Source organism: Pleurodeles waltl, chromosome 11 (genome assembly GCF_031143425.1).
Source record: "Pleurodeles waltl isolate 20211129_DDA chromosome 11, aPleWal1.hap1.20221129, whole genome shotgun sequence".
NCBI lineage: Eukaryota > Metazoa > Chordata > Amphibia > Caudata > Salamandridae > Pleurodeles > Pleurodeles waltl.
This window is the reverse complement of record NC_090450.1, coordinates 176487216-176515183: the sequence shown is the minus strand read 5'-3', so window position 1 is coordinate 176515183 and position 27968 is coordinate 176487216. Positions and strand designations below refer to the sequence as shown.

The 27968-nt window shown below is 43.3% G+C and overlaps 1 protein-coding gene across 1 annotated transcript in view; it reads right to left on the bottom strand.

The window, feature by feature from the left end:
* The window catches only part of LOC138265562 (ceruloplasmin-like), a 267602-nt gene that overhangs the window by 160649 nt on the left and 78985 nt on the right, over positions 1–27968 (bottom strand). The window contains exons 5-6 of the mRNA XM_069213378.1: positions 8491–8745; positions 538–706 (exon numbers count right to left, since the gene is read on the bottom strand). Of these exons, the coding sequence (XP_069069479.1) occupies positions 538–706; positions 8491–8745 (424 nt within the window). The remainder of the gene's footprint in view (positions 1–537; positions 707–8490; positions 8746–27968) is intronic.

Sequence of the window (27968 nt, the reverse complement as noted above, 5' to 3'; positions counted from 1 at the left end):
ACACGCACTGATACAACCAACTATTGACTCAGTATCACATTCACTCACTCATCCATTCACACACACAGACAAAGAAATCAACGAAAAATAATTTTCTCTTCTGAAATAGCCAGATCAATTGGCTTTTCCAATGCTTCTTTTTATATAATCTCATGCACATTTAGTTTCTAAGTACTCTGGAGGCTATTGGGTGCTACAACTTACTCTGAAGTGCTGGATTGGATCTCATCCCAACTATCTATTAAAAAAAACAATTGATTTTTAGTCTAAATATTTGGAAAACTGGGCTGTAAAAATGAATGGTTAGGTGTAAATTTGTGAAGGAAAATGTCAAAAAGGTGACTATGCTGCCCCATTTAACCCCAAAACGAAATAAAGGTCTGGACGTATTCAAGTCGCTCACTATGATTTCAAAGCAAGGACTGTGGCTGATTTGAATTCCAGTCAGTCCCTACTTCCTGCATGGAGAAGAAGGTGACTTTTTTTTTCCTATCAATGTTTATGCATGCAGAACGCAACAAATATGAATTACTTTACCTTTCTGGGTGATCTAACGGCTTTCCTGTAAACTGGTCTATTCCACTTGGGCCATAATTCCAAATAATTTCTTCCGCTGCAATGTTGTATCGCCTTATTGGGTGCGCACTCTTGTGTTCTTGAACACAGCTTGTACAAGGATTCACTTCATAAATGGCCTGCATCCCAGCTGAATGGTGAAAGCAACAAGAAGAAAAAATATTTAAATGATCAGCCTGGAAATATCGGAGTTGACAAAGACTGAAATCTGTGAGAGATAATGAACAAATAAGGGACATGTTTCTATAGAATATGCATTGCAACTTCATTTAATATTCTACTCAAGAAACACGAAAACACAAACTAGTCAAAAAGTGGTGGCCAAATCTCCCGGGAAGAAGGAGCGCGAGGAGAGTGACCACAGCGAAGCAGGGGACTACCAGTCCCAGGACACTACGGTGCTAAAGAGGAGGCCCACACCAGCTGCTGCCCATAAGGGCCATAAAGTGAAGTTGACGAAGCCCCCGCAAAGGGTGGCCCCCTCCCGTGCCCGTCAATGCTAGGAACAGGCAGGGAAGGGGCACCCCCTTGGCTTTTTATCCTGGGTCTGCCATCTCAGCGTAGGAGAGTGATATAAGTATTTCTCTGAGTACTCCGTGGGTGTACGGTGGGGAAGAGGAAGGCATCAGAACCCTTAAGGGCTCCAAGCTGCAAACAAAACTTGCAAAGAAACATGCTGCAGAAAATTGTACACTTGCGGATATTTACATTCTCATTCAGGAGGTGGAGGAAATGCTAAATGCTAAATAAGGAGGGGGAGCGAGCTGAGCCCAAGAAGGGAGTAAATGGGAAAACTAAAATAACACTTTCTGAGTAAAAGGGCAACAGGAAGTAGTGTCTCTGGCTGTAATCCACAGGCCTCAGACCAGTTAGTGACCAAATGCGCAGACCATGTTACGACGAATTAGTCTTCCACTGGTAGTAACCAAATTCTCCAGGAGGACCCAGCGGGCAATGAAATAACCCATGAACCGGCAATTCCATGCAACAAGCGCTTAATTTTGAGTGTAACCAACGTTTGTACCCATGCCCGGGCCCTTAAGTTCCTAATAACTGCCTGGAGAGCATAATTGTCCTTTATTGACAGCTTAAGGAGGGAGGTCAGTGGATTAAAGACTACTTTCCAAATGACAAGTCAAATGGTGTGTGTGATCTCTACACATTAAATAAAGACCTTAAGAGTGAGATTTTAAGGGTTGCAGCTGATGTGCAGAAGGTATGTGAGCATTGCCAGGATGTCCAGATTTATCCCAAGCCTTCTGAGGATCCTGCATGCAGGCAACAGCCTAAACTCCCGGCAGTTGAGGCTCGCACTAATGTTCACTTGCCAGATACCACACCTACTACAGAGTACTGGACTGGCCGGGCAGGACATGAAACAGCTGCTCTATGTGGAACTCTGTAACGGAATGTTTTGAACCACAGGCCGTCCTCCCCTGCACTAGGTTTCCTGGGAACCCCTGGTCATAGAGGTACAGCTACTTATCGCAATGATGCTCCTTGCTCAATATATAGAAGACTCCAGGATAATCCATCACTATTACCAATATTGTATCCAAGTAGCCGTGGAGTTATCAAACTCTGCCTAATTTATATGACCAATGTGGCAAAGGTACCTCCTGATTAAAAGGAAACTACTGAATCCCCGGTGAAAAAGTGGCAAACTGGATCAGAACGCACAGGCAGTGCTTTTCAATTGTGTCCTCGGACATTGCTAACACTCACCGTGTTTATCACCAGGGCGATGCTTGTGATACCATTGAGCTGCATTTGAAAGATGTTGCCCTGGTAAATGGTCCACTGGCTCCTGAAGCCCGTACTTATCCACCCCATGGCTGTAAGATTCAACTTAAGAGCCACCCACCTGACCAACTAGCTCATACTCTGTCGCATAGAGGCCATAGTAGGCAGGGGCAAACAGGGCTAAAGGAGTGAGCTCAAGGGACTGTTGCTACTCTGAGGGACTTGGAGATGTCCCCTTTGAGTAATGTTGATTGATTGTTCCTCCACCCATCGTCTGCTGCCGGCCCTAAGAGCCTTGGATTTTTGTTCAGTCCTTCTGATCATGCCTAATGTGTACCATTAAAAAAAAGCTCACAGGTCATATCAAGGGACATGAGTGCTGACTGTAGGATAGTTAACCCTACTAGTAATACCATGTCCCTCTCAGTTTCTGATTATGATTTGGTTGTTTCTAGTACTGCCACAATTGATGCCCAAATAGATGATTCTGACCTCGAGGCATGTCATTGGTTCCATAAATGGTTCATTACTTAATACAAATAGTTATAGACCATACAAACTATTATCCTGGAACGTAGCGGGTATACGAAGGAAAGTGTCATACCCGGACTGGGATGTTTTTATCAGTCTTTTTGATATAGTTCTACTCCAAGAGATGTAGGCACTGGATAAGGTATTTATTCAAGGATATTCTAACTATAGTCTGGAAGCAGTACCACCTAGGGAGGGCCGCCTGTCAGGGGGTTTATTGGTCTTGGTCAAAAATATGCCCAGCATCATGATAAAAAGACTTAAAGTGGATAGCAACGCTATTATAGGCCTGTGAATTAATGGGGAGAAAGAGAACAGGGTGCATGTGTACAATATATAAAATTGTCCAATACCGAGGAATAATGATTTACTGAGGCTAAAACTACTAGCCCAACATTTATCAGACCGCCCCAGAAAGTCCCCCACAATACCGGGAGGAGACATTAATGCTACATTTGAACCGCTGTATGGTCTATCATCTATTAGGGAGGGAGAAGATGAAGCAAGGGTATTCCGAAGGTTGAGGCAAGACCAATTACGAACTGGTCAGGGTCTGCTTCAGCTTTTGCCCCTCACTCTGGCTTATGGCCTTCTTACCTGTAATGGCAGATTTGCTTCAGAATACCATCTTAATCCAGCATTTAAACGAGGGAGTAGCCAGAGTTGCATAGGTTATATAAGCCTAGCTATCAATTTGTGGTATTGTGCCTTGGATTTTGAGATTATTTCTAGGAATGATAGCGACTACAATGCACGTAAATTGACTTTTGGGGACAATCTGCTAACTTTAAAAATGAATCAAGTTTCCCATTCTGAGGTACTTATTTCCCTTACCAATAATACAAAAGCAATCAAATGGGATAAGATTAGCCCCGGTGTCAATACTCTAAGTTAAATACATGCTGCATTTAACCGCACTCTGGGACCATTTTATAGCCACCCTAATAGCAAGATCCCACGGGGCAAGCCACACAATGACCTGTTCTTAGTTTTTATACCAACTTTGTATGAAGGAAATGGTTGCCACTAAAGAAAGGTCATCTTATCACTCCCTCTTATGGTACTCGAGTGAGTGCCGTAAAGCCAAAGGACAGTTAATCAAGGCTATTAGGCACGGTAATCGTGCTGAGATTAAGTAATATCATGCACATTATAAAGTGTTACTAGATAATAGGAAGCAAGAGTGCATAGAGTCCAACTGACTAGCCCTTATAGAAGCCACGAAAAAGAAAAATCTAAAATCCTTTTGGCAGGTTTTTGCACATGGTGATTCTTTGAACTCAAGTCCTATTGAGTGTCCAGTACAGCCACAGCAGTGGGTTGAACATTTTACAAAAATGTATGCTGCCCCTCTTAATGTAGATGAATCAAAAAGCAGCTCATAGGGTACAAGTGAGAGCAGGCACGGAAAATTACCTTTTTTTCCTCAATCGAGGATACCTACAGGGCTATATATTATTTACCCCCTTGCAAGGCCCCTGTCCTAGGCAAGGTCCCTGGCGATCTCTATCAGTCATAACCTGAGGTCTGGGCTCCACAAATAAATGCCCTCTTGAATTCAATCCTAAGAGGTAATGCCATACTCGCCTCTTGGCTTGGTGCGGAAATAATACCAATATACAACAAGCATTTGCAATGCAACGGGTCTCGCATTTGCTCGAGTTAGAGCTATTAGCGCTGTAAACTCCTGACCGGACGTTTCTTGCCACACAAATTAAAAGAAAAAAATGAAGTGTGATTGCTCAATATAAAATCCAACGCGATTGCGCTGAAATTGAAAACTGAAAAACAGAGCGCGATCGTGGTATGTAAACCCCAGCTCGACTGCACTGCGTGGAAAATAAAAGGATAAAGTAGTCCGGAAATCATGCTGAAAACATGGAGCCTCGTATGTTTTCAGTAGTTTATCGGTGCTGCGTAGGTGGCCTAAACACCGGAAGAGGCATGACTATGCATGCCATTCATGAATGAAAGCGAGCGGATTTTAAAAGGCAAGCCCACAAACCAATGAAAGTGACTGAGATGACATGGGCGTGGTTAGAAGCCAAAAGAGAGATTACTGCAGGGGACGGAGCGCTTTGCACTCACCCCTAAAAAGCAGGACAGAGCACTATCAGCCTAACGGACAATTTGCAGAAAGTCTTCTTTCACCAAATTTTAGATCATCTCCAAGATTTTTTAGAAGCTCGTAAGGTCCTGTCCACGCTTCAAGTAGGGTTACGCTCCAAGAGCAGTACCATCAACCAAGTTTTTCTGCCTAAATCTTATATGCGGCTAACTTTAGAAAAAAATAGGTAGATTCTACCGTACTAGGGCCCAAATGTAAGAAGGCCTAGTGTCATATTAGCTTAATTTTTTTGAAGCTATAGTGGTGTTAGGCTTGCAAAATCGCTGCACCATATTTACAAAGTGGCACAATTCATGCATTGTGCCACTTTGTAACCCTTCCCGCCACATTATGCATGCGCCATGCATAAAGTATGCAAAGGGCACTTTCCGGTGTAAGGAGGCCCACAAAAATGGTGCAATGAAATCTACAAGATTTCATTGCGCCATTTTTGGTGTCATTTATAATGCCTGCTTAAAGCAGGCATTAAAAGGACATACCCATTGTAATCCTCCTTGCACTTAGATCCACTAGCATCAAACATTTTGACGCTATTGTTTCTAATACCGCCATGATGCGCTGTATCATAAATATAACTAGATGTTCTCATCAAGATGCATGAAGGGAATTTTGTCAGAGTCAGATAGGGGGCTGGGGCGAATTCACGCATTGTATACCAATAGCTCGAGGAGTTCGCCAGAGGTGCTTGTTTGCTCCAACATTGTTCTCTCTTTATATTAATGAAGTGGTAGACTTCCTACTAACTAGTGTACATGATTGCCCCAAAATAAAGGGGCCACTAGTCCCAGCTTTATTATTCACGGATGATACTGTTTTAATTTCCCAAACTCCTTCTGGGTTACAGAATCTTTTTAACGGATTTCTAATTATTGTGACATCTGTGGGTTGGAAGTGAATTCCTCTAAAACTAAGACCATGGTCTTGAAATCACACAAATGTTTTAAAAGGGGAGTTGGGGAGTGGGGTTTTGTATGAAAGGAGAGAGGCACCAAATGGTAGATAAATTCAACTATCTGGGAGTAAGGATAGATAAAACTATAAATAGCAAATCACACATATTGAAAGCAGAACTCACCCTTTTTCATAGTACTGCTTCTCTCACAAAACGCTATAAACCGAGGACCCCAAAATCAGCCTCACCAGTTATAGAAATTTATAGAGCCAAAGTACAATCTGCATCCTTGTATTGCAGGGAATTGTGGGAGATGGGGCAACTGAATGGGTTAATATCTAAAGAGAATAGTTTACCCAAATATCTGTTTGACCTTCAAAAAGTACCCTTTCCGTTCCCCTTTCTTTTTTTACACTGACCTATTAAGAATTGGGGATTTGGCGAGATTGAAGCCTCTGCTTTTCTGGACCAGGTTATGGTCTACCCTGAACTGGCCACATAGAGATTCGCCCTAGCTGAAGTCATGGACTATAACAAAAGTAGCTCAATCCCCTGGCTCAAGCATATTAAACAACAACTGGGGTCAATAGGTTTGGGCCTATATTGGACCAACACATTTTCAATTAGTAGGAACACCAAGTCATTAGTAAAAGAGAAATAATGGGAATGGGTAAATGACTCGTATTTCCTGAATGCTAGAGTGGGAGGGCTGGTAGAAGAGTTTTTATCCTTTAAGCCTATTCCCAAATTTGAACTCTATACGGATGTGTATGCACCGCCCTTAGCAAGTACAATGCTAACTAAAAACAGGGTGGGCACCCAGTTGGTTAACGTCATTTACCACCAAGTGGGATTGTAATCAACTGAATAGAATCAAGTGCCCGTTATGCAATTACAAACTGAAGATGTAGAACATCTACTTTTCTTTTGACTCGCCTATCCAAGACTTAGATGGCTATGGCTCAGACTTTTGTGCATCTCCCTAGGCACTAAGCATCATAGAGAAGCCTATCGGAATCTAAGAACATACTCCAGCACTAATATAGCATCAGGTCTTGGCTGCTACCTCCAGGAAGTCAGAAGGGTAAGGAAAGTGTCAGGACTCTCACTTTAGCATCCTACGTGTTGTATGATTTGCAAATGCAACCTGATTGTATATTTTTATATTTGCTTACTGCATTCTAGCATTATGACTAACTTTGACAATTTTATTCACTGTGTGTTGTATTTATGCTAAGTTTTATGGGCTTTTCCCGAAATAAACTATGAAATGAATGATTGCCAAATGGTTTGACCAGAAAGTATAAACACTGAAAAGGATATATCAGAGACAAGACAGAATAATAGAGTTCGTTCAATTTAGAGTAATCCAAAACACCAATGAATAATGTACAAGACAGGCTGAGACTACCATCAATCAGAGAAAAGAACGACACATCCAATCAAAAGAATTATGAAAGACATACATCCAACAACTGAGATGTCCGAAAGCTAATAGGAACTGCAAAATCTGTACCACCTCACACAAAACTGTAACAATAAACAAACTTGGCAAAGTCAATGGACTCTTTCACATCCAAGATCAAAAAGATATTTCAAACAATCATCTACAAATGTAGTAATAATGCATCTCCCCTTAAACTCCGTCATAGCCATCTCCCTTACCTCTTTGAGAGTTATGTACCCTATTGCAAAAGGCCAGCAGAATCAAGAATCAGCTTAGCTAAATGACTATATTCCCACACTTGACAGTTCACTTTCCGATCCTTCCGTATATCTGAATCTATCGTAAAATATATCAGAAGCCTATTCTTTATCATTCATCTTCACCTTTTGGCTTTTCAGGACACATCAAATCACCAAATGTTTCTACTACTACTTCAAATATGGACGTACATTTCTGACACACCCTTTTAACCAAACAACATGCATCTTCATAGAAAGAAAAATATAACATACAAGGTACGACAAAAACCCACATACTCCCCTCCGACGGCCACTGGTTTCATGCATCCTTTTTAACAGGTCATGGAAATACAACAAACTCATCGACTCAGAGAATGAGAGATGAAGTCAGCGTGGGCATAAGGGCTCAGGAGTTGTTTGAATAGGTGAGTTTTGAGTTCTTTTCTCATTCAATCAGGCAAGTCCCGTGGACACGCGTTGCCTTACCAAATGACCACACCTGCTAATACCACAAGTTGGAAAATGACCAGCACAAAACACAGCTGGCGCCATGTATCCTGAATGAAAACCTCCATCACTTCACGGAGAAGGCCAGCCAAACAGAATACTACCCAGCAGTCGACCATCTAGTAATTATTTTTATGCTATGAGACATAACTAGTGAAAAAGTGACATGTACTGTTAAAACATCTCAAACGAGTAAAGAAAAAGACTCACCTCTGAATTTACGATTCTGTACCTTGCCAAACAGTACTTTTTCTCTTTCATAAGAATATTTCAGCACTACGTTTGCACGAATGATGGCGGTGCCTTTTCTTGATTGTACGAGTTGTTGTGTATTTTGTTGCATTGGCAACTTACCAAAAGACTAAGCTGAGCTTATATTTAAATGCATTTATTTATATTATTTCATGATTAAGAGTTGGTCTCATACCTTCCATATGATCATTGACTTGGCAGCTGAGCAGCCATTTTCCAGGAGTTGTTGCTTTCATAACCGCTTCTTCGAGTGTAGCAGGAAAGAGGTGGATGGTGTCCACACGATGACTTCTGTCTATTAGGGTTTGCCCAAGGAAATAGGCTGAATGGATGTCAACTTCATTTCCCATACCAAATAGATGCCATTTTACTGTCGTTCCGGAATTCATGGTCAGTCCGGGGAGGTTCCCATACATGTATCCATTGATGGCTGAATGAACGAAGACACTTTCTTTAGTTTTCTAAAGATAACAGTACATAACTATTTCTCAATATATTTATCAATGTTTATGAAAAGTTCAAACACTCGATTAACAGAGGAGCCAGAAGCTCAACAAAAATGTAAACCCAGCAGGATTAATGTACAAAATGAAATAAAGAGACACCACAAGTATGCATAGCTTAAATGCATTTCACAAAAAAAGTGAAAAAACAGAGAAGCTCATGCTCTTCTCTCATTGACACAGACTTTATAGTGTCAACGAAATAGAGGAAGAGGTGGGATCTGAGAGGGAACAATTGTGACACAGCCATTGCTGCCAACGTGCGACTCTTCTCTCAGTAATTAATGCTTCCTCTGGCACCACCTGTCGGGTCTTACCTGCACCCCAGCCTGTCAACCCTGGCCAGGTCCTTCCAGACCTAGCCTACTCCATGTAGCACTCAGTTGTGTTAGCTCTTTGTAGGCCTTGCACCATGAGGCTTTACACCAATGCCCCCATCCCTGCCCTCTCACTTGCAGTGAGCTCAGAGGGACCCATCATAAGGTCACCAAGATAGGATCACCTTGCTGCTGAGGAGGTACATAAGAAGGGCGATGGAGAGAGTGGCTGAAAGTAGTGAATGCATGTCTGTGTTCGTTAAGTATGAATGCGTGCATGTTAGTGGGTGTGTATGAATATGTGAGTCAGCTTGTACCTGTTTGTGTGTGTCTTTTTGTATGTGTGTGAGGGTGTAGCTGCCAGCAGGCGGTGGGGCAGATGAGTTTATGGTGGCCCTGGCCACCAGTGTCCATCTGCGTATCTGTTCATAAGAGTGTCCAGTCCTAGACATATATGGGGCATTCTTGACAATAGTTTCTCAATCCAAGACAATACTTGGAAGAGGCATGGTGGCAAAACGAAAGGACACAAAATGCAAACTTGAAGAATGGTGCTGTATACAATTTTAAAATATAAGGCAATGTGAAAATGTTGCCAGTTTTTCGGGAATTTGCGCTGAAAATCCACCGCTCTGCCACAACATTTTTGAAGTGGTTTTGGGAGGGTGTCATACCGTGATAGCACTGGAATATGTCACTAGTGTTTCTTGTGAACTTTTACGTTTTTAGCAAATGGGTGGGAAATTGTGCAACACTAAAGCCCATATTTATACTTTTTTAGCGCCGCATTTGCGCCGCTTTTTGATGCAAAAATGGCACAAACTTGCAAAATACAATGGGAATTTTGCAAGTTTGCGCCGTTTTTGTGTCAAAAAGCGGCACAAATGCGGCGCTAAAAAAGTATAAATATGAGCCTAAGTACCATGTCAACCTTGTTTTTTCAACATTTTCATGAGTGTAGGTATTCCTCATGTCTCCTAGAATCGTTGGACTCATTCATTCATTTAACTCACCTGGTGGATGTGTTTTGTAGTAGTTAATTGAGCCCCATCACTTTCAAAGTTCACCAGCCACCACTGACATGAATTAGAAGTGCCCATACTGTGAGGCAAACCTGGTTGTCCTGTTTAGTAAACTCTTTACATAATAGTTCATCTTGCAGATCCTTTCCACAATCCAGAACTTTCAATCCACATCAAAACAGACTTCAAGACTCTGTAGTTATATGGCTTATCTATTTAGGCATTATAGCTTAGACATTCGGGAATATAGACTCAACATGCATTACTCACAACTAGCAATATCAGAGGACATCGCTTATATTGGCTCTGGCTACTCTACCTTCATTCCCTAGTGTTTCTTCCCGTTGAACTAGCTGTCTTCAACAAGCCTGGCAGCTGGTAGATACTTTATTTTGGACCGCTTACCACTTTGTGATGTTTGTCTCATCGAGTGCCAATCAATAGTAGGGCTCACGTGGGTTGGTGAAGTGCCTTTAATGCCCATGATAAGGTGTCTTGAAAGGGAATCATCACACGACCATGTTCCTCAGGACCATCATAATCAAGGGCATTTATCAGGCGTTTTCTTACAGTCTTGTGGATTTGGCAAGCTTGTGTAATAATAATTTCTATCAGTAATTGCTGTTTTTCTACGTGCTCAAAGCCTGGAAGAATTTCCTCTTCAAATGCAGCTCAATATCAATCGTCATAATTCGGGTATGCAGCAATCTGTTCTAGGCTACACACTAACTCCTTATTTCTTGTCTTACATAAACTTAGTTGGGTGATATTGAATAGTGGTTGATCAATTCCATTGTCAATTGTCAATTATGAATTGATTCTTGATGTTATTTTGATTGAAACATGTCTGAAGGAGACAACCACTCACTTGTTTTTTTCCTTCTTTTTTCCTCCATTAAAGAACCATCTTTGCCGTGCAATTAAAATATTGTTTGCACTAAGCTGTCTCCAAATTATTTTTATTTGCCTAGTTCTAACTTTTGTTTGTTTGTTTAGGATTCCACATTTTTGTACTTTGAGTTTTCACCTAATATGCAATCTTTCCCTATTGTAATTCTTAATATTTTCACAACAAATTCTACTATTTTCCTTAGCATTTCTAGCCTCCACTGTGGACATTCGTCTGATAACACTGCAATGATTTTGAAACAATAACATATGACAGACCTGCTTTAGCCCAGCTTTTAACTTCTGCTAATCACTGAATTTGAAATAGTATAGATTTCATTTCAAGATCAAACTTTCTTGCTCCTGGTGCGGCAACACTTTTTGACTAGTTGTTTATTCTCTGATACTCTTTACCTGCATTTTGTCTAGTGCAAGTGTATCCATTAAAGGCTTCATTGAGAATTGAGAGACAATGAGTGGAAGCCTCGAATTTGTGGGTGAAGTGCTGAATAATAGGATTATCCATCTGTGCAATTCCTCCACCATACTGTCCCCATGTTGGGGGTAATTCTGCTAGTGGGTTCTCTTCTGGATGTAGCAGCTCCTCCAGAATTTAACATAGATTCCATTCCCACCCAAATGTAAATCAGGCCCAAAGTTGTAAATTACAACTTCATAGAAAAATACATTTGTCACATTAACAAAAGTCAGAAGTGTTTACAGCAATCCTTCCTTCCTCCCAAAACGAATTTCATTAGCGGGTGACCATAAAAAACACTGAACCTAATGTAAAGTAACACTTTTTTCAGGATCAGAAAGCAAAGTTCCATTGATGTCAAATACAGTTATTTCTGCTCGTACCCTGATATTGCAAAATTAGTAAAGAAGGTTCAAACTTAAGCGTTCTTAGAAAGTGCCCTCATGTGTGGTCATTCCCCCAATTTTTGCTACATTTTATTGGTGGTTTATGGACTGTGAACGTTGGGACACTGCCATCTAGCACAAAGTGTATGTCCTACAACCCCTAAAAATATGTAGAACTGGCTAATCACTAATTGGCATATTTATCTTGTCTAAAAGTCCCTAATATATGGTGTGCTGTGTACCCTTGGCTGGTATTTTAAATGCCAGTAGTGGACTGTAGTACCTATTGTGGCACTGGTAAAGTAACAAGACAAAGACTGTCTTCGGGCCTGCTCCTGCAGTTTTAAAACTAAAAATTTGACGTAGCAAACTAAACCTTTTGCCAGGTCTAAACCTTTATTCTTAATACCAACAGGCCACCCAAAAGGTAGGCCCTAAATTCCTGTAGGGCAGCAAGCATGATATTCAAAAAGTAGAACAAGTGTACATAAGTTTTACATGGTGGGGCAGTTGGAACTCTCAAAAGTCCTTTTTAACTGCAGCAAGGCTGGCTCTCCAATGGAAAATCACTGGATATATTATCTTAGCAACAGGAAATTTATAAAGTGATCATACCCACTTAATAAACGCTTTGGCTACCCCAAAAGCCCCCATGGATTCCCGTAAGCAGTCCTAAGCTACTTGGTCAAAAGCCTTTTTGGCATCTAGCAAAATCTTTAGTAGCTGACAGCCTGTTTTCTCTGCAATATCGAAGGGCACAATTGCCTTGCTGACATGGCTCGGGGTATCTCTTCCTGGGATGAAGCCATGTTGCTGTTTGGAAACTAAATAGGGTAGCATTGGATCTAGCCAATTAGCCAATATTTTAGCATACACCTTGGCATCAAAATTAATAAGAGAAATGGGCCGGTAAGATCCCATATCTTCCGGTGGTTTACCCTTTTTGGCAAAAAACATTATTCTCGTCATATGCCAAGAATCTAGGGCATTCCCAGACACATCAATGAACTGTATAACACTTAAAAGAGGGGGTATTATAATGTCTTTCAATGGAACGTAGAACTCAAGCGGGATGGAGTCCTCCCCTACTGCCTTTCCATGGGGCAGATCTTTGAGCGCTGCTTCTACTTCCCCCATGGAGATGTCTGTCTGCAGAGCTGAGGCCCGCTCGCCACCCAGTTTTGGCATACTGCTATCCTGCAGGTAAGCTGTAAGCTTTGCTGTCTGTGAAGTTGAGGATAGGCTATACAGCTCTTGATCTAATAGAGCAAACTGCCCGATGATAGTTTGGAGTGAGGTGCAGATTGCTCCACCAGTCCTGATGATGCGCTTAATCCTATGGATAACTTTCCTATCTGAAATCTGATGAGCCAAGACTTGTCCAAACTGGTCTCTATATTCATACTGAAGGATCTTGTTTTTATTATAACTGTCCGTCACCTTCTCCTTAAGACTTCCCACCAACTGAGATCTACTATTATTAAGCTGCACCTGCATTGCTTGTACACCTGGACATCCAGAGCTTATCGCAGCCATGTGTGTTACTTCCATTGGCTGAATTGCCTGGGTGAGCAGCTTGTCCTGTTCTTGTTTGACACTATTTTGTTTAAAGATGAACTGTGCTGTAATTCCCTGAACAGAAGCCTTCATTTTGTCCTAAACTACTGAAGGAGAAGCACTATCCATGTGTATTTCAGAAAACTCGTTGAGAGAGTCTGCCATTAATTTAAAATAGCCCGGGTTAACTACCAAATGCGTCGGAAATAAAAATGGATGCTGGCTCCTCCTACTCATATTTGATGCAGGGATAGCCTCGACTTCCTTCAAGATACAGCAAGGTACTTGGTAGGGCTGCCCACTTTCCCTGTTGTTCTTCTCACTCTATCTGGAGCCTTTCCTGCTGGCCCTACAGAGGAATTGAGCCTATGATATCAGAAGGATACGAGCTGAAAGTCAGTGCTTATGCTGATGATGTAGCCATACATACAACTAATCCCTCTCGAGCAATGGACTGCATCATTATAGAGGCTGAGAAATTTGGGTCATTCTCGGAATACAAATTAAATGTTACAAGAACCCATGTGCTGTCAAATCATACACTGGCTACTCACACTTCCGGCCTAGTATACACAGCAAGCTATCTGGGGATTCATTTAACCCCCTGGATTAATAAGATTCTTAGACTACATTTTGATACCCTACTTCAGGCTGTTACTTACAAACTACAGGCTTAGAATAAGCTCCATTTCAGCATTATTGGACGGTGTAACATTGTAAAAAAGAGCATTCTCCAAAAATGTCTCTACCTCTTCAGGGAAATTCTTCTAACAGTGCCAAATATGTTTTTTAAGAAACTAGACAGCGTCATAAGTAGCTTTATCTGGAGCTACAAACTGGCAAGGTAGTCCAGAAATTGTATGAAGTTTCCACACAGACAGGGGGGCTTCCAGCTTCCAGATTTTAGGCTATAACTTTGGGCTGCTTTTTCTGGTCGCCCGAGTAGCCTGCTTATCCTGATAGATTTGAATGCATTGGTTTTAGGATACAGCCTGGCACTTGGTTCCGAGCATTACCTTTTTCTGTTTCGAAGTACATACCCAAATTACTTCAAAAGTGTGAGATTCAAGTTTGGGAGAGACACTGTATCCATCTGGAGGGAAATCAGCACTAAATTCTCTCTGAAATTAGTTTGTCAGAAAACGCCAATCTGGGACAATCGGGTATCTCTGGGATCTTACATGATCCCTTGAGCAATGTGTGGGCAAGGCAATGTATATCAATGGTGGGTCACCTTTTTGATTTAATCGGCTTTCGGTCTTTTGCTGACCTACAGGCCGCGTATAGCCTCTCCCATTCTTCCTTTTTCTGGGCGAGTGCAAAGCGCTCTGTCCCAATCTGTAATCTCTCTTTGGAACTCCAACCATGCCCATGTCATATCAGTCACTTACATTGGTTTGTGGGCTTGCCTTTTAAAATTCGCTTGCTTTCATTTGTGCAAGGGATGCATACGTCATGCCTTTTCCGGTGCTATACCACCTACTCAGCATGATGTCCGGACTACTTTTTTTTTTTTAAACATCTTTTTATTATTTTTGCATAGACATGGTCAATTAAGTCTACAATTATAGTGATAGGATCTAATTTATCCATGATAACATATTACATCAACAACAACTTAGGTCTAAATGTATTGCACAGGAGTCATCTTTTTTAATGCACAACTGAGTCATGAGTTATAAATGAAAATGTGAACAGCGGGTTGGCGGAGTTCATTATCTATTTTCTACATTTAGTGTGTGGCGGAGTGTGACATGTATTGGTCCCTGCTGTGATGTATACTCCAATCGTGTATTTGTTTCTTCCTTGTGGACCCCACGTGATCTGTTCCTTTCCTCACTGAGGCCAGTTATAAAAATGTACGCACTCGCATTATATTTCGCTCTCAATGACTTTTCCTCACTAACCCTGTATTTTGTCCCTTGTTGATACCTGAGTTAGTTTCAGTCTACTTGTGCGTTTACACTGGGTGTATTCTGTATGGCTACCTCACGTATGGAACGTCTCCCTCCTACGGCCCTATGATAATGTCAGGTTTCTTGGTGGGCGCTCATCGTTTTTGACTTCCAATTTAGTGACAAATGTCTCCCAAGCATCACAACCAGTGTGCGTCTGACCTTTGTCTGACAATTTGCGTAGTACATGATGTTCTGTCCATGTCCAGCGCAGCGTCAAGGCCTGCCATGTTTTCAAATCTGGTGCCTTAGAGGCTTTCCAGTTTATTGCAATCAATCTTTTGTACATTATGAATGCTAGGTCTGCAAACTTATGTATATGCCTGTGCTTTTTACCCCTTGTCCTAACTCCCAATAGGCAAGAACCGGGGTCCAGCAAAAATAAATGGTCCGTTATCTCTGAGACATCAGTCACTATCCTCCACCACTCCACCTCAAGAGGACCACACTCCCAAACCATGTGGTAGAAGTGGGCAGACGGGGAGCCACAGCGGGGGCAGAGAGGGTCAGAGCCAGGGAACATGCGCCTCAGCCGAGCAGGTGAGAGGTACGTCTGGTGTGTATAACTGAATTGGGTGTATCTGAACTGGGGGTTTCTAGACACCTTTCGGTATGCTGTAGGGCTTGTGACCACTCCTCGGGTGATAACTGATTCGGTAGAACAGCGTTCCACCGATTCCTTACATTCTCTAACCCAGTTTCAGGAAATCTGTTTAAAATTTTATATAAATTTGTTATGACTTTAGCTTAAGTGCCATATAACAACATGTGATGAAATGCTGGGGAAATATTTGGCTCCCGGTTGCCTGACGACCATGCCTTCTTGATTAGGCAACGTATAGAATTGTATGCCATAAATTGCCCTGGACCCACTGCCTTGAGATCATTTATAGATTCAAATGACATTAGTACTCCTTCCTCAAAGCAGTCGCCTACCGTTAATATCCCCGCTTCTGCCCAAATAGCGGTAGAGTACATTCCAGACACACTACCCTTCCTCAGGATTTGTCCCAGGGGGATAAGGGGAGAGTATGGGAAACCCGTACGGTCCTTTTGTATATACTGTGTCCAGCATGCATGAGCAGCTAACATTAATGGGTTACCGGAGGCCCCATTCGCTATGGCACTCGACAGGCATGTAATCAGCGGCACGTCATTCTACTGTTATCTGATCCATGTGGGGCGCCCAGACCACCCTCATTCAACGGGCGATGCAGGGTGCCCCCCCCATATGAGTCCCAACAGTACTGTGTTCAATTCATGAAAAAAGCTTTTTGATACTGCAAAAAAGTAGAGAAGTGGGGGAAGTAATAACATGTTCGCCACCGCCACTCTGCCTAACGGCGATAGTGGTAGTGAGCACCAAAAGCGTAGGGACCCCCTCATAGATTTCAGTGCATGCCCCAGATTGCCGTCCCTTAAGTCTCCAGGATTATGGTAAATATGAACTCCTAGGTATTTGAATGTATCAAAGCACCACTTCAGGCGTCCCGCCGGAGCAGTTTCTCTATTCTCCGTAGGCCAATTAATCAGTGGGAACACACAGGACTTAACCGAGTTCACCACCAATACCGATATTTTCCCATACTCCTCCAACAGGGATATCACTAAAGGCACCACTTCGTATCCCCATCAATGCGTCATCTGCATACAATGAAACAATATGGTGAATTCCAGTTCTGAGCACTCCCCATTGCTCCCCCATCGCCCGTAATCTGGTCGCCAATGGTTCCATCACTATGGCGAATAGTAAGGGAGGCAGCGGACACCCCTGCCTAGTACCCCTACCAATTGGGAAACTTTCAGACACAATGCCTCCTGTTTTCACTCTGGCCCTGGGTTCGGCATACAATGTCTGCACCCAGCGTGTGTAGCTAGGACCAAATCCCATATTTTGCATAGTTGTAAACAAGTAGTCCCACCCTAGTGTGTCAAATGCTTTCTCGATGTCTAGTGACATCGCCACATTATCATATGCCCCCGCCGGAGTGTCCCCCATTATGTTTAGTAGCCTGCGAATATTTAAAAAAGTGTTGCGTTTTGGGATAAAGCCATTCTGGTCTTCGTGTATTAAGGTATGTATTATGGGAGCCAACCTACTTGCCAGTACTTTGCCTAGAATTTTGCAATCTAGATTTAGAAGCGAGAGCGGTCTATAGGATTTAACATCTGTAGGGTCACGCCCCTGTTTGGGAAGGACCACTATCAGTGCTTCTCTTTGCGTAGGCGGGAGGCACGCCTCTTCGAACACCGCCAGTAGGTGTGATTTCAGGTGTTTTGAGTAAGTGGTGTAGTATTCTATTGGTAAGCCATCTATTCCTGCTGCTTTGTTTACTGACATTTGCGTTACGGCCGCCTCTGGCTCTTCCATGTTTATAGGAGCTTCTAATGTTTCTCTATCTGATTGTGACAGTTTTGCTAGGGGTGCCCCTCTGAGAAAAGACCCCAATTGTTGGGTAGTGCACATTGTCTGTCCCCTGTATAAGCCTGTGTAGTAGTCCTTGAATGCTTTGTTGATTGCTTCCTGACTGGTGGCCATACTTCCATCAGTCAGGCATATGGATCCTATGGGAGCTTGTTGGCGGTCCTCCCGTAGGAGCCATGCCAGCAATCTCCCCTACCTATCTCCCTCTGTTTGTAATCGCATCAAGTGGTAGTTGTAATCATGACGGCGGAGCCTTAAATCTGCCTCATCATATTTTGTTCGCATGTCTCTTAGCTCTGTATATGATGACCCATTTTGTGCCACTGCGACTTCCAGATTTCTCACCTCCTTCTCCAATTTAGCGACCTCAACATGAAGGGAGCGCCTCACTCCCCAGTTAGCCGACAGACAACAACCCCGGACAATGACCTTATGGGCATCCCATTCCATCGCTCTTGTGTCTGTGGAATCCCTATTTATTTTCCAGTACTGTCTTATTGTTGTATTCAACTCTTCCCTAAAAGCCTGGTCTTGGAGGGCTTCCACCTGCAAGCGCCAAGTGGACATCGCAGAGCGTCTCCTCCCCCACCGTAGTCATCTTTAGCGGAGAATGATCAGACAGCATTTTGGCCAGATATCGAATGTCCTTGACTAGGGAGCACATATCAGGGGTCCCCCATATAATGTCTATCCTGAAGTATACCTTGTGGGGTGCTGAGTAGAATTAGTATTTACTTTGCGCTGGATGTCCTATACGCCAGATATCATATAATCTCATGGCTTCCACCCATGTCAGTAGCGGACCATTGCCGCTCCCCTGTGGCAGCCCTTTCGGGGGTGGGATTGATCGATCGAGTACCATATCTGGTATACTATTGAAGTCCCCTCCCCACACAGCTGGTGCTTCAGGATTAACTAGCAATGCTGGTGTTAGTGTGCGCAGAAATTCAGACAGCGCGATATTTGGGGCGTAAATCCCTATTATCATGAGCTGTCTACCATCTAGTTTCCCTTCTATTACCTCCCTGATCTATTCTATGTGCATGTTGGACATACGGTACCCCTTGTGCTATCCACACCAGTACCCCCCTGGCATAGGCCGAGTATGATGTGCCCATAATCTGCCCGCCCCAGCGCGCCCTTAATGCTTTCAGATCGGTCTTCAACAGATGTGTCTCTTGTAGGATGGCAATATGTACCCCCTGACGTTTGAGGCGAGCATGAATACGGTGTCTCTTGCCCTGCGCCGTCATTCCCCATACGTTCCACGTGATTATGTTGTATTCATGCATAGCGTGGGTTGCAGTCTGCACCATGTTTTGTTGTAAAGAATTTGTGTATATGTTATGACCTGAGTTACAATTTTGCCCCTGGTTGTTCCGCACCTTTCCTGCTGCTCAATATAGACTATCAGCTGTAGCAAAATATCTTGTAGTTTAGTGAGACCTATTAAACAAGCATAAGAAGATTCCCACCCTCCCCCCACCCAAACCCCAACAACTCTGCTGAACTTGCATTGTTCTAACCGTTATCTGTAATAGCAAAATCTTCAACACACTTCCAGCAGTGAAAAACTGTATCCATATGGATACCTTCTGGGGAGTCATATTGACATTTGGAGGCGGCTCTTATGAGGGGCCCACACCCTTGAAACAAATAGATTACACATGTCGGAGCCCCCGGAATGCAGGCCTCACCATCACCATGATATCAATATTGTAAATTACTAGTATATAAACGGATAGGGCTATCCAGCTAATACTTATGTATAACGGCAATGTCCGTCTGTTCTGGCCAATTCCACGGAACCAGCTTACCACCATCCCGCCCCGGAATTCTTTGAGGAGTGATATAGTACCGCCATCTGCTCCTCTAATCTTCACAATGCATCCGCGGATCTGTGTGTGAGCTTCGGGCCCCTAAGTGCCTCCAGTATCGTTGAGTCGGAATTAGCTGAGTTCGAGTCCGTATGATCCTTTAGATCAGTCCGTAGTGCTCCAAAGGGGTTCTGTGTGTGTAATGTCGCTTCCTTCAGCACCTTTGCTCTCTCCGCAGCAGCTTGTTTTTCGGTAGGTTGGGCCTTTTAGCGCTTCCTGGGTCTCCTCCATGTCGTTGAAGTGAGCCATGCTTCATCCTCTCTCAGTCCCTCATGAAGTTGTGCCAAACCTTTGGCGTGCAGCCATGTCCACGCATCCTCAGGGGAAGTGAAGACGTGTGTTCGGTCTTCCGAAATGACTCTCAGTTTAGCAGGGAACATCAGGGCATATTTAATGTTGTGCTCACGGAGTCGTTGTTTGATTCTCATATAGGAATTGCGCTGTCTCTGTACCTCTTGGGTAAAGTCCGGATAGGCCCTGATGGAGGAGCCCTCGTGTTGTATAGGGCCTTTCTACGGAAGTGTTGCAGTATGGCGTCCCTGTCCCTGTAATTTAGAAATCTTGCTATCAACGGTCTAGGCTGTTGCCCTGGGGCCGGTTGTCTCCCACAGACTCTGTGTGTCCTTTCCACTGAGAAAAACTTTGATGGAGCCCCGTTCAATACCTCCTTGATCAGCCACTGCTCCAGGAATAGTTCAGAGTTTTGCCCCTCCGATCTTTCGGGAAACCCCAAAAGGCGAACGTTGTTACGTCGGGACCTGCCTTCTGCTTCCTCAGCACGGCGCCATAGGACCTTCACCTCGGCATCCAAGCGTTGGATTTGTTTCTGGTTTTCTGCTACTAATGGATTCAGCACGCTCATTGTATCCTCTACTGTTCCAACTCTTTCCAACAGATTGCGATGGTCCACCCTTAGTAGGTTGAGGTCTTGGGACACTGTGTCGATTCTATTTTCTAGGGAGGATTTGGTGTCCATAACCGCCTGTAGGATTTTCTCGAATTGAGTCGAGTGGGCTTGCAGCGTGTTTCCTAGGGATTGTAGGCTGGGCATTGTTTGCTGCTCACCTGGTGTTTCCACTGGTGCCGGCCGCTCCTGGGCCTTTGCTGACTTGGACTTGGACTTGCCCGCCATGCCGCCCATTCAGTATCACTTCTCTGCGACTTGGGCCGGTGAGTCAATGTATATTTCGTGTAGGGACTACTTCTGTGGAGCTACCCCCACGTCCAGTTTGGGATCACTCCGTGCAGTCTCCTCTGCTTCGCCTCATCAAGAGTTCCTGCGGATATAAGGGGGGCTCATATCCCGACTACCACACCGTTGTTCTTTTCAGTCCCTTCTCTTTACTTTTTTCCCCCCTTCTCCCCTTCTCTCTCGGTAGCAGCAGCTACCAGTGTGAAAGCTGACCGTCTTGACAGATTGCCCACTCATTGAGGTAAATTGTATTATGAGGGTAGAGGGGGGGGCAGTATCTTACTTTGGAGGGCAAAACTCCTATTTCAGCTTCTGTGTGGGCCAGCGCCCAGTTCTTGATTAACCTGCCTCGGCAGCTCAGTTTCTCCACACCGGGCTCCTGCTTTCAATTGCGTGTTCCCCGCAGTCTCCTCTCTCCAGTAAAGAATGGGGGGGGGGGCATAGGAGAAGATCTCCCGTGTCCTAGTGCCCGTCCGGTGGAGGGGGACATGAGATGGGCTTTGCCCGCTGTTGTCTCATCTCCTCCAGGAGAAGGGGGTAGGTGGGGAGGAAAAAACGTCCCACTCGATTGTATCAGCCCCCCCCCAGAGGCTCCCGTCGCCAAAACACTGTGCCTTGTCAGCGCCTGCTCACGTCCTCGCAGGCAGACACAAGAAATCGCCGGGATTCACACCACCGGCGCCCCCTACAGGCTCCGCTGTGCTGGTCCGGAAAGCGGTAAAGTCTCCCAAGATCCGAAGACCAACGGCGGCACGCTGGCCACGCCCCGGCAACCCTCCACCGCCCACTGGATCACAGTGGGATTCCGCTGGCCCACTCTCGCAGGCCCCACTCCACCCTAAGCGCCATCAGTGTCCATGGGGGAGGAGAAAGTAGGGAGGGAAGAGGGTCGGGTCGCTCGGCTTGCAGTGGCCCCCCTACCGGCCCCAATCATCCGCTCACAGTACTCCGGTGCGGACTGCCGATGTCGACTCCACCAGGTGCCTCCGGTCATCTGGTTCTGGTTTCCGGACACTCCCGCTACACAAGGCCCCGGCTCCGGTCGACCACCAGGCCTCCCACGATCCTCAGGACCGCTGGGACACACTTGCTTCGCCGCGATTACTCTCCATACCCCTACTAGCCTTCGGGGGGCTCCGGCGTTCCGCTCCTGTATTTCAAAATTCCTCTGAGGGCGCCGAAAAGGATTAATTTGTGGGCCCGAGACGGAGCCTGCGTTTCAGGCCCCCGTCGCGGACGGCATCTTGGCCACACCCCGTCAGGACTACTTTAAATGGAGTATGGTTCTCTCTGGTGAGGCAACTCTCCTGGAGATATTCAGAGCTTTGAAACTCAGGAGGGGGCGGTACACTCTGTGAATTTGAGACTGCAGCAATTTCGTACTATATGTGTGCTCTATCATATACCGGATAATATAGTCAAGTGGGGGCAAGGTACAGCTCTGACAAAACTACCTGCCCCAAATGCAGTACTGTAGGAGCAGACATTCTACATATGTTCCATGTATGCTCTTCTCTCACAGAGTTCTGGGAAGGGGTGAACACACTAGCCTCTACTGCCCTTGGATATGATAAACAGTTTACTCCAGCAGATGTGATGTTAGGATATAGAACTGAGTTTGACACTGGCTACGACGCTTGCTCTCTCTAATAATCTGCTGGGATCTGCACAGTCAGAAGCTAGGTCTCTGTAGAACCCCCCGGCCTGTTGAGTGGTGGGCAATGATACAGCATATCTACGATATGGAACAAGCGCTAGCTCTAGTGAGGGACTTTCGCTTGCTCAGGAATTTTGAGAGAATATGGACCAAGTTTAGATGGGAACGTTGATGATTTTGCACTTTGGGTATAGGGGGCTTTGGATGTTTTCTTTTGAATTTCATTCCTCCCGATTTCCTAACCAACCTCCAATATCAGTACTTCCATATGATGTGCTTGGACTTGTTTGCTATGATTTGATGGAAATCTGACTTAAAAAAAAATAATTTAAAAAGAAAATCATTGGGTTACACTATAAACTCTTATGATGCATAACTTCAGTTACTAGATCCATGGTTCAAGGATTGAAATTTATAGTAATTTGAAATCCAAAGTAATGGTCAAGTTTAAATCAGTATTTTGAAAATGCCATTTTTAGAAATTTGTCATCTTATTGCTTAAAGCCTCTAGTAGCCTTTTCATAAGTGATCCCTCAACTACCATCTGGTAGCCTGATGGACTCCTGTGGGGAGGTGTGAATGGCTACCAGGAAAGTGAACAAGCAGACAGATGAAACTCACACCTAGGCTTGCCATTGTCAAAGTAGCCAGAGTGGCACTAATCCCAGCTTGGGGAAAACCTATTTCAGAAATAGTTTGTAGGGGGAGTTTCTCATTTTCCTAGAAATACTTCAGGGTTGCGCCCAGAGTGCTGCCCAGAGGAAGAAAGGTTCTACCATCTGGGATTTTGGAAGAGCAGTACACTACGATTGCATAGGGCCACTCTGCATGGATTGATGCTAAAGTGGGTAGGGTATCCCCTAAGGACCTTTTTCCTATTGGTCAGGGAGTCTTTCCCACACTAAATCTAGTGCCAGCCATAAAAGTAGCATCCCTGGGTATCTTCTTAAGAACACCTCTGAACCTGTGGGAGACACAAAAATGGACTTCATCTGCTGTTTGTCCTGTGGAGAGAAAAGCCAAGGAGTGGGTGGACCTGCTCCCCAGTTGTACCCAGGAAAGAAGAATGGACTCCAAGGGCTAGTTGGCAGGCCTCCTGTTCAGCAGTTAGGAATACAAAAGCTGCAAGGAGCCCACACCTCTGCTGGGCTCAGCCGAACAGTTTTAACTGGATTTGCTTTGGGCCCTGCTAGTGGCTTCTGGGAATTTGAGTCCTAACTGTCAAGTGGTGCCAAAAAGCTCATGGAACCTAGGCTGTTGTTCAGACAGCCGCCAAAGCGGTTGGACCACTGCTTTGGTGGTAGTCAGACCTCCAAATGACCCCAGCAGTCAATAGACCACCAGGGTCGTAATGACCCCCCTAAGTATCCGACACGTGCTAAAATTGCAGTCGGGATTAACTTTTGACTTTGATCCAGCCTAGTGCGACCAGACACCCGCAGTTGGGTGCTTTGCCCTTTTTGGAGCTAGAAACATCTAAAACTTTGAAAAATCATATTTCCAGCTCCCTGCATCTGATGTTTGTCACATTTGTTTATTAACATTTTCTCTATTTTTGTATATTAGTGTTTTTTATTACATTGTATCTTCTACTTTTTAGCTGTTTTGCTACTGATAAATGCTTTACACATTTCTTCTAACTTAAGCCTGCCTCCTATGTGCTGTTGTTCCAAGGGTTACATAAAGGGTGGACCGCAGGTTTCAATTATTGAGACCTAACTGGAACAACTAAGTAATAATGCCATTATTACTTAATCCACTTGCTCAGATTAGCGTTTTGTAAATTGCGAAAAAATTATTTAATCTGCACACATTTTTCTGCAAAAAATACACATTTTTCACCATTTCATTCAACAAAACTTCCAGAACCATTGTTGTCTGGAACAAATTTTACTTCTGAAACGTGGAAAGTTTGGGAATTCTTCAGCATGCTGTGTATTTGGAAGCTGCAATGCCAGCATCTTTGTTGACACCAACTAATTCAGTGGTTGCTGTAGTTCCAATCACCAATATTTTGTTTGCCAAGCTATCCTTCAAGCCTGTTCTAACAAGGGAGCTAGTATCTTGGTCAAATTAAAAAAAGGAAAACATGATTTCTAGGTGATTTTTACAACCTTTATTCCATAACTTTGTGTCTATGCCTGGGTAACCTCCTCCATCCATTATTTCTGTAAATCTGATTTTTAGCTCAAATCAGTTACCCTGAAAGAGGTGGATGAAGCGGTGGGGGAGATCTCACTGCATTTCCTTTTTTATGTTTCAGCTAGTTTTAATGAATGGGCATCATCCACTTCTGTTCAGCCTCTCAATGCATCATAGATTGATTTACCTCGTACCTGAATCATACATGCCAACCCTCCAGATTCAGGCTGGAGACTACTGATTTCAAGGATAGTCTTCTGCCTCCGGATTCCTGCATGCAAAAACCTGATTTCTCAGTGGGCTTCTGCAGACAGTGACTGGTCTTGTGTGACTCGGAGTATGCACTCCATGCATGCATGACATTTTGGTCATATTCTCTCTGCCTGCAATAGCTTTTTTTCCATGTTCCTGACATGTAAGGAAAAATAAATAACGTATATTTCCATTTCTGATATCTGATCCTGCAGCAGCACACTTGCAAGTCCCAAGCATGACAATAGACCCGATTCTGGTCAATGGGAAAAATATATTATCCCATTTATTTTGACAAATTTCCCACTTTCCACTTCTAAAATGGTGCCATGCATGCTGGATGAGAATATCTACTTAATCTAGGTGGTTTGACTGGTGTCACCTATCACCCCATTTGCTAGGGAGTTCCCATGCCTTAACCTTGGCTCTTGTCAGCATTTTGGTTAGAAGAATATAAAAGAAGAGACTTGTGCTCAACAAAACATGGCTACGAAATGCAAACTATTGAGTTATCAACAAAAGCTGGAGATTATGGAGTACTTGCTCTTGGCAGCTGAGACACATCCACATGGAACTGTAGAAACACTCACTTCCTGGTTAAGGCAGGCATGGAATGTAGAGCAATCGCCTTAGTTCCAGATTCTCATTAGGAAAGTCAGAACTAGCATCCGGCTGTTGACAACTTTTGTTTGTTGTAGCGTTCTTGCTTAGCTCACTACTGGCTTTCTGTCCATCACCTTTCTTATTTTGAGTTTCCTTCCTTGCTTCATGCATGTCACTTCCTTCCCCCATTTCAGAGGCCCGATTGACGTCCTTACCTGTTACCTGGTATGAGGTGTCCGAATTTCTAGCCAGTGTGGCAGTGTTCTGATAGCTTAGCAGTGCAGGTTTCTTTATAATCCTGGGGCACTTCCTGGTGGCTTCAGACGCTCAGCCTTTTTTACTGTTCTGAAGGATGGGTGAGTCACTTACAGACTTGTATATCATATATGTTAAGTGGACTAGTTCCTTTAGAAATGTGTTATTGTACTTGTTATCTTAAGTAACACTGCACACTCAAAATATTACCCCAACACCGCCTTCCAGTGCTGAGAAGCTCCTCCAATGAGAGAAGACTGGGGCCATGTTTTTTCTTCTATCCTGTCCCTAGTACTGAATCACTTTTCCCTAAACATGACTCTGTCTTGAAGTGGCATACAATCATTTAACTATGGGGAAGTCTGTTTAGACAGATTGTGCTATTAATCTTCGAATACATTGCATCTCTTTCCCTCAAAGGTGATGTAGATTAAAGATTTTGTAGAGCCCCACCTGTCGAAAAGATAATTAAAATGTGACAGCTTATGTTTGATAATTTAAGAGCAGTTAAATGTAGATGCTGCACTGACATCCAACATAAATGTGCAATTGCTTGTATTTCAGAGTTTGACTTAGGTGGTATTTGAATTAAATTTCACGTTAGAGGGATAAAACTGACGTTGTAATGTAATTTGGACTCCAGATTTACAGAGCATATTGAAACAATACTGAATTTCTAATGATTAATGAGTTTAAAATCTGTGGAAAAATGAGAAGAAATGCATCTCTGTTATACTTAATGAAATACATTAACAAAGCTGTCTATTTAAAATGAAGTGCACTACCCAATTTAATGAAGTATTACTAAGGTCGAACAACTAAGTTTGCATGTCACATGTGTTTTATTATAATTTATTAATTAAATGCATTGCTACAATTCCCTTGGGTTTAGAGTTGTAATTTGTGTTAAACCTAGAAATGCTGATTCATTTTCTAACATGAACTTTCTTCAAGGTTATGTTCCCATGAGAAGCCTAGTAAATTAGTAATAGGCTCTATTGTTTAAGCATAGAGAGAATGTAGCATAGTGCCCTTGACAGAAGAACATTATGAAATATGGATTGACATCGGATACAATTGTTTCAAACTTGCAGTCTCACAGATGGAAGATGTTCTCAAGGAAAGCTTGGGAAGGCAAGAGTGTGTTTCAATTTGGAGTTGTGTGATCAATTACTATTGGATGATGCCCCTTCAACGTGGCATGAACGGATACTATTGGTGAATCAGAATGCTTTGAAAATTCTAAAATACTGATGGACATTCAAACTTGGGGCATTTCCTTTTTTGTCAAGGTTCCTGATGCTTGGCTGATCCTGTGCTTTGCTGATGAAGATTTCCTGAATGCTGTATCTCATGGGGAGGTATCTCCCTCTCTGCCATTGCCTTGAAATGCCCTTTTAGATTTAGCAAATCTTTTATTTTCCCTTCAGAATTCTCTTGATAGAGCTTCTGATATGTTCATGCTTTACCTTTTTACCTATGTTTTACCAAAAGGAGTTACCTACATTCAGATATTATCTTTTTCCAAACTATTTTTGTCCTTTTGGTCTTTTGTCTTTTGTCTGCATGTGTTTCTTCCCACACTTGTATTTCCCTACTTAGGTCAGTTGTAGGGTTGCCCTGTGCCCAGCTAAAGATTTTTGACTCTGTTAAATTGAAATGACTAATGATTGTTAACTGTGAGCAAAGATTCCTTTCTGTGGCTCAGATCTTCTTGCTTATGATAATTATTATTATTCTTGAATGCTTAGTTTTACTAATGTTGCTCCGCTTTAACTTATTTTGTTCCCTTGGACAGCCCTTGTTGAGTATGTATCTCTATAATTTGGTTTCACACATTGTTTACATGACTTTTAGCCTGTGCTTATAATAAAAAACCCTTATATTTTATTTCAGATTGGAATTGTCTTTCATGGCCACATTGGTCATGGTGTTTAAAGTAATTAGGTTTATATTGAGATTTTGTTAAAGGTTCTACCACACTACTTACTGGGTCAAAAGATCCATCCACCTCAGAGAGCATTGATTCCTGTGAAGGATGAAAAACCTACAGCACTTCTGGTAGGAGAGTTGTGGTTTCATCCCATAAGGGAGAGAACAATTTTAATGTAGTGTGAGGGAAATAGGATTGACCCTATGTGATT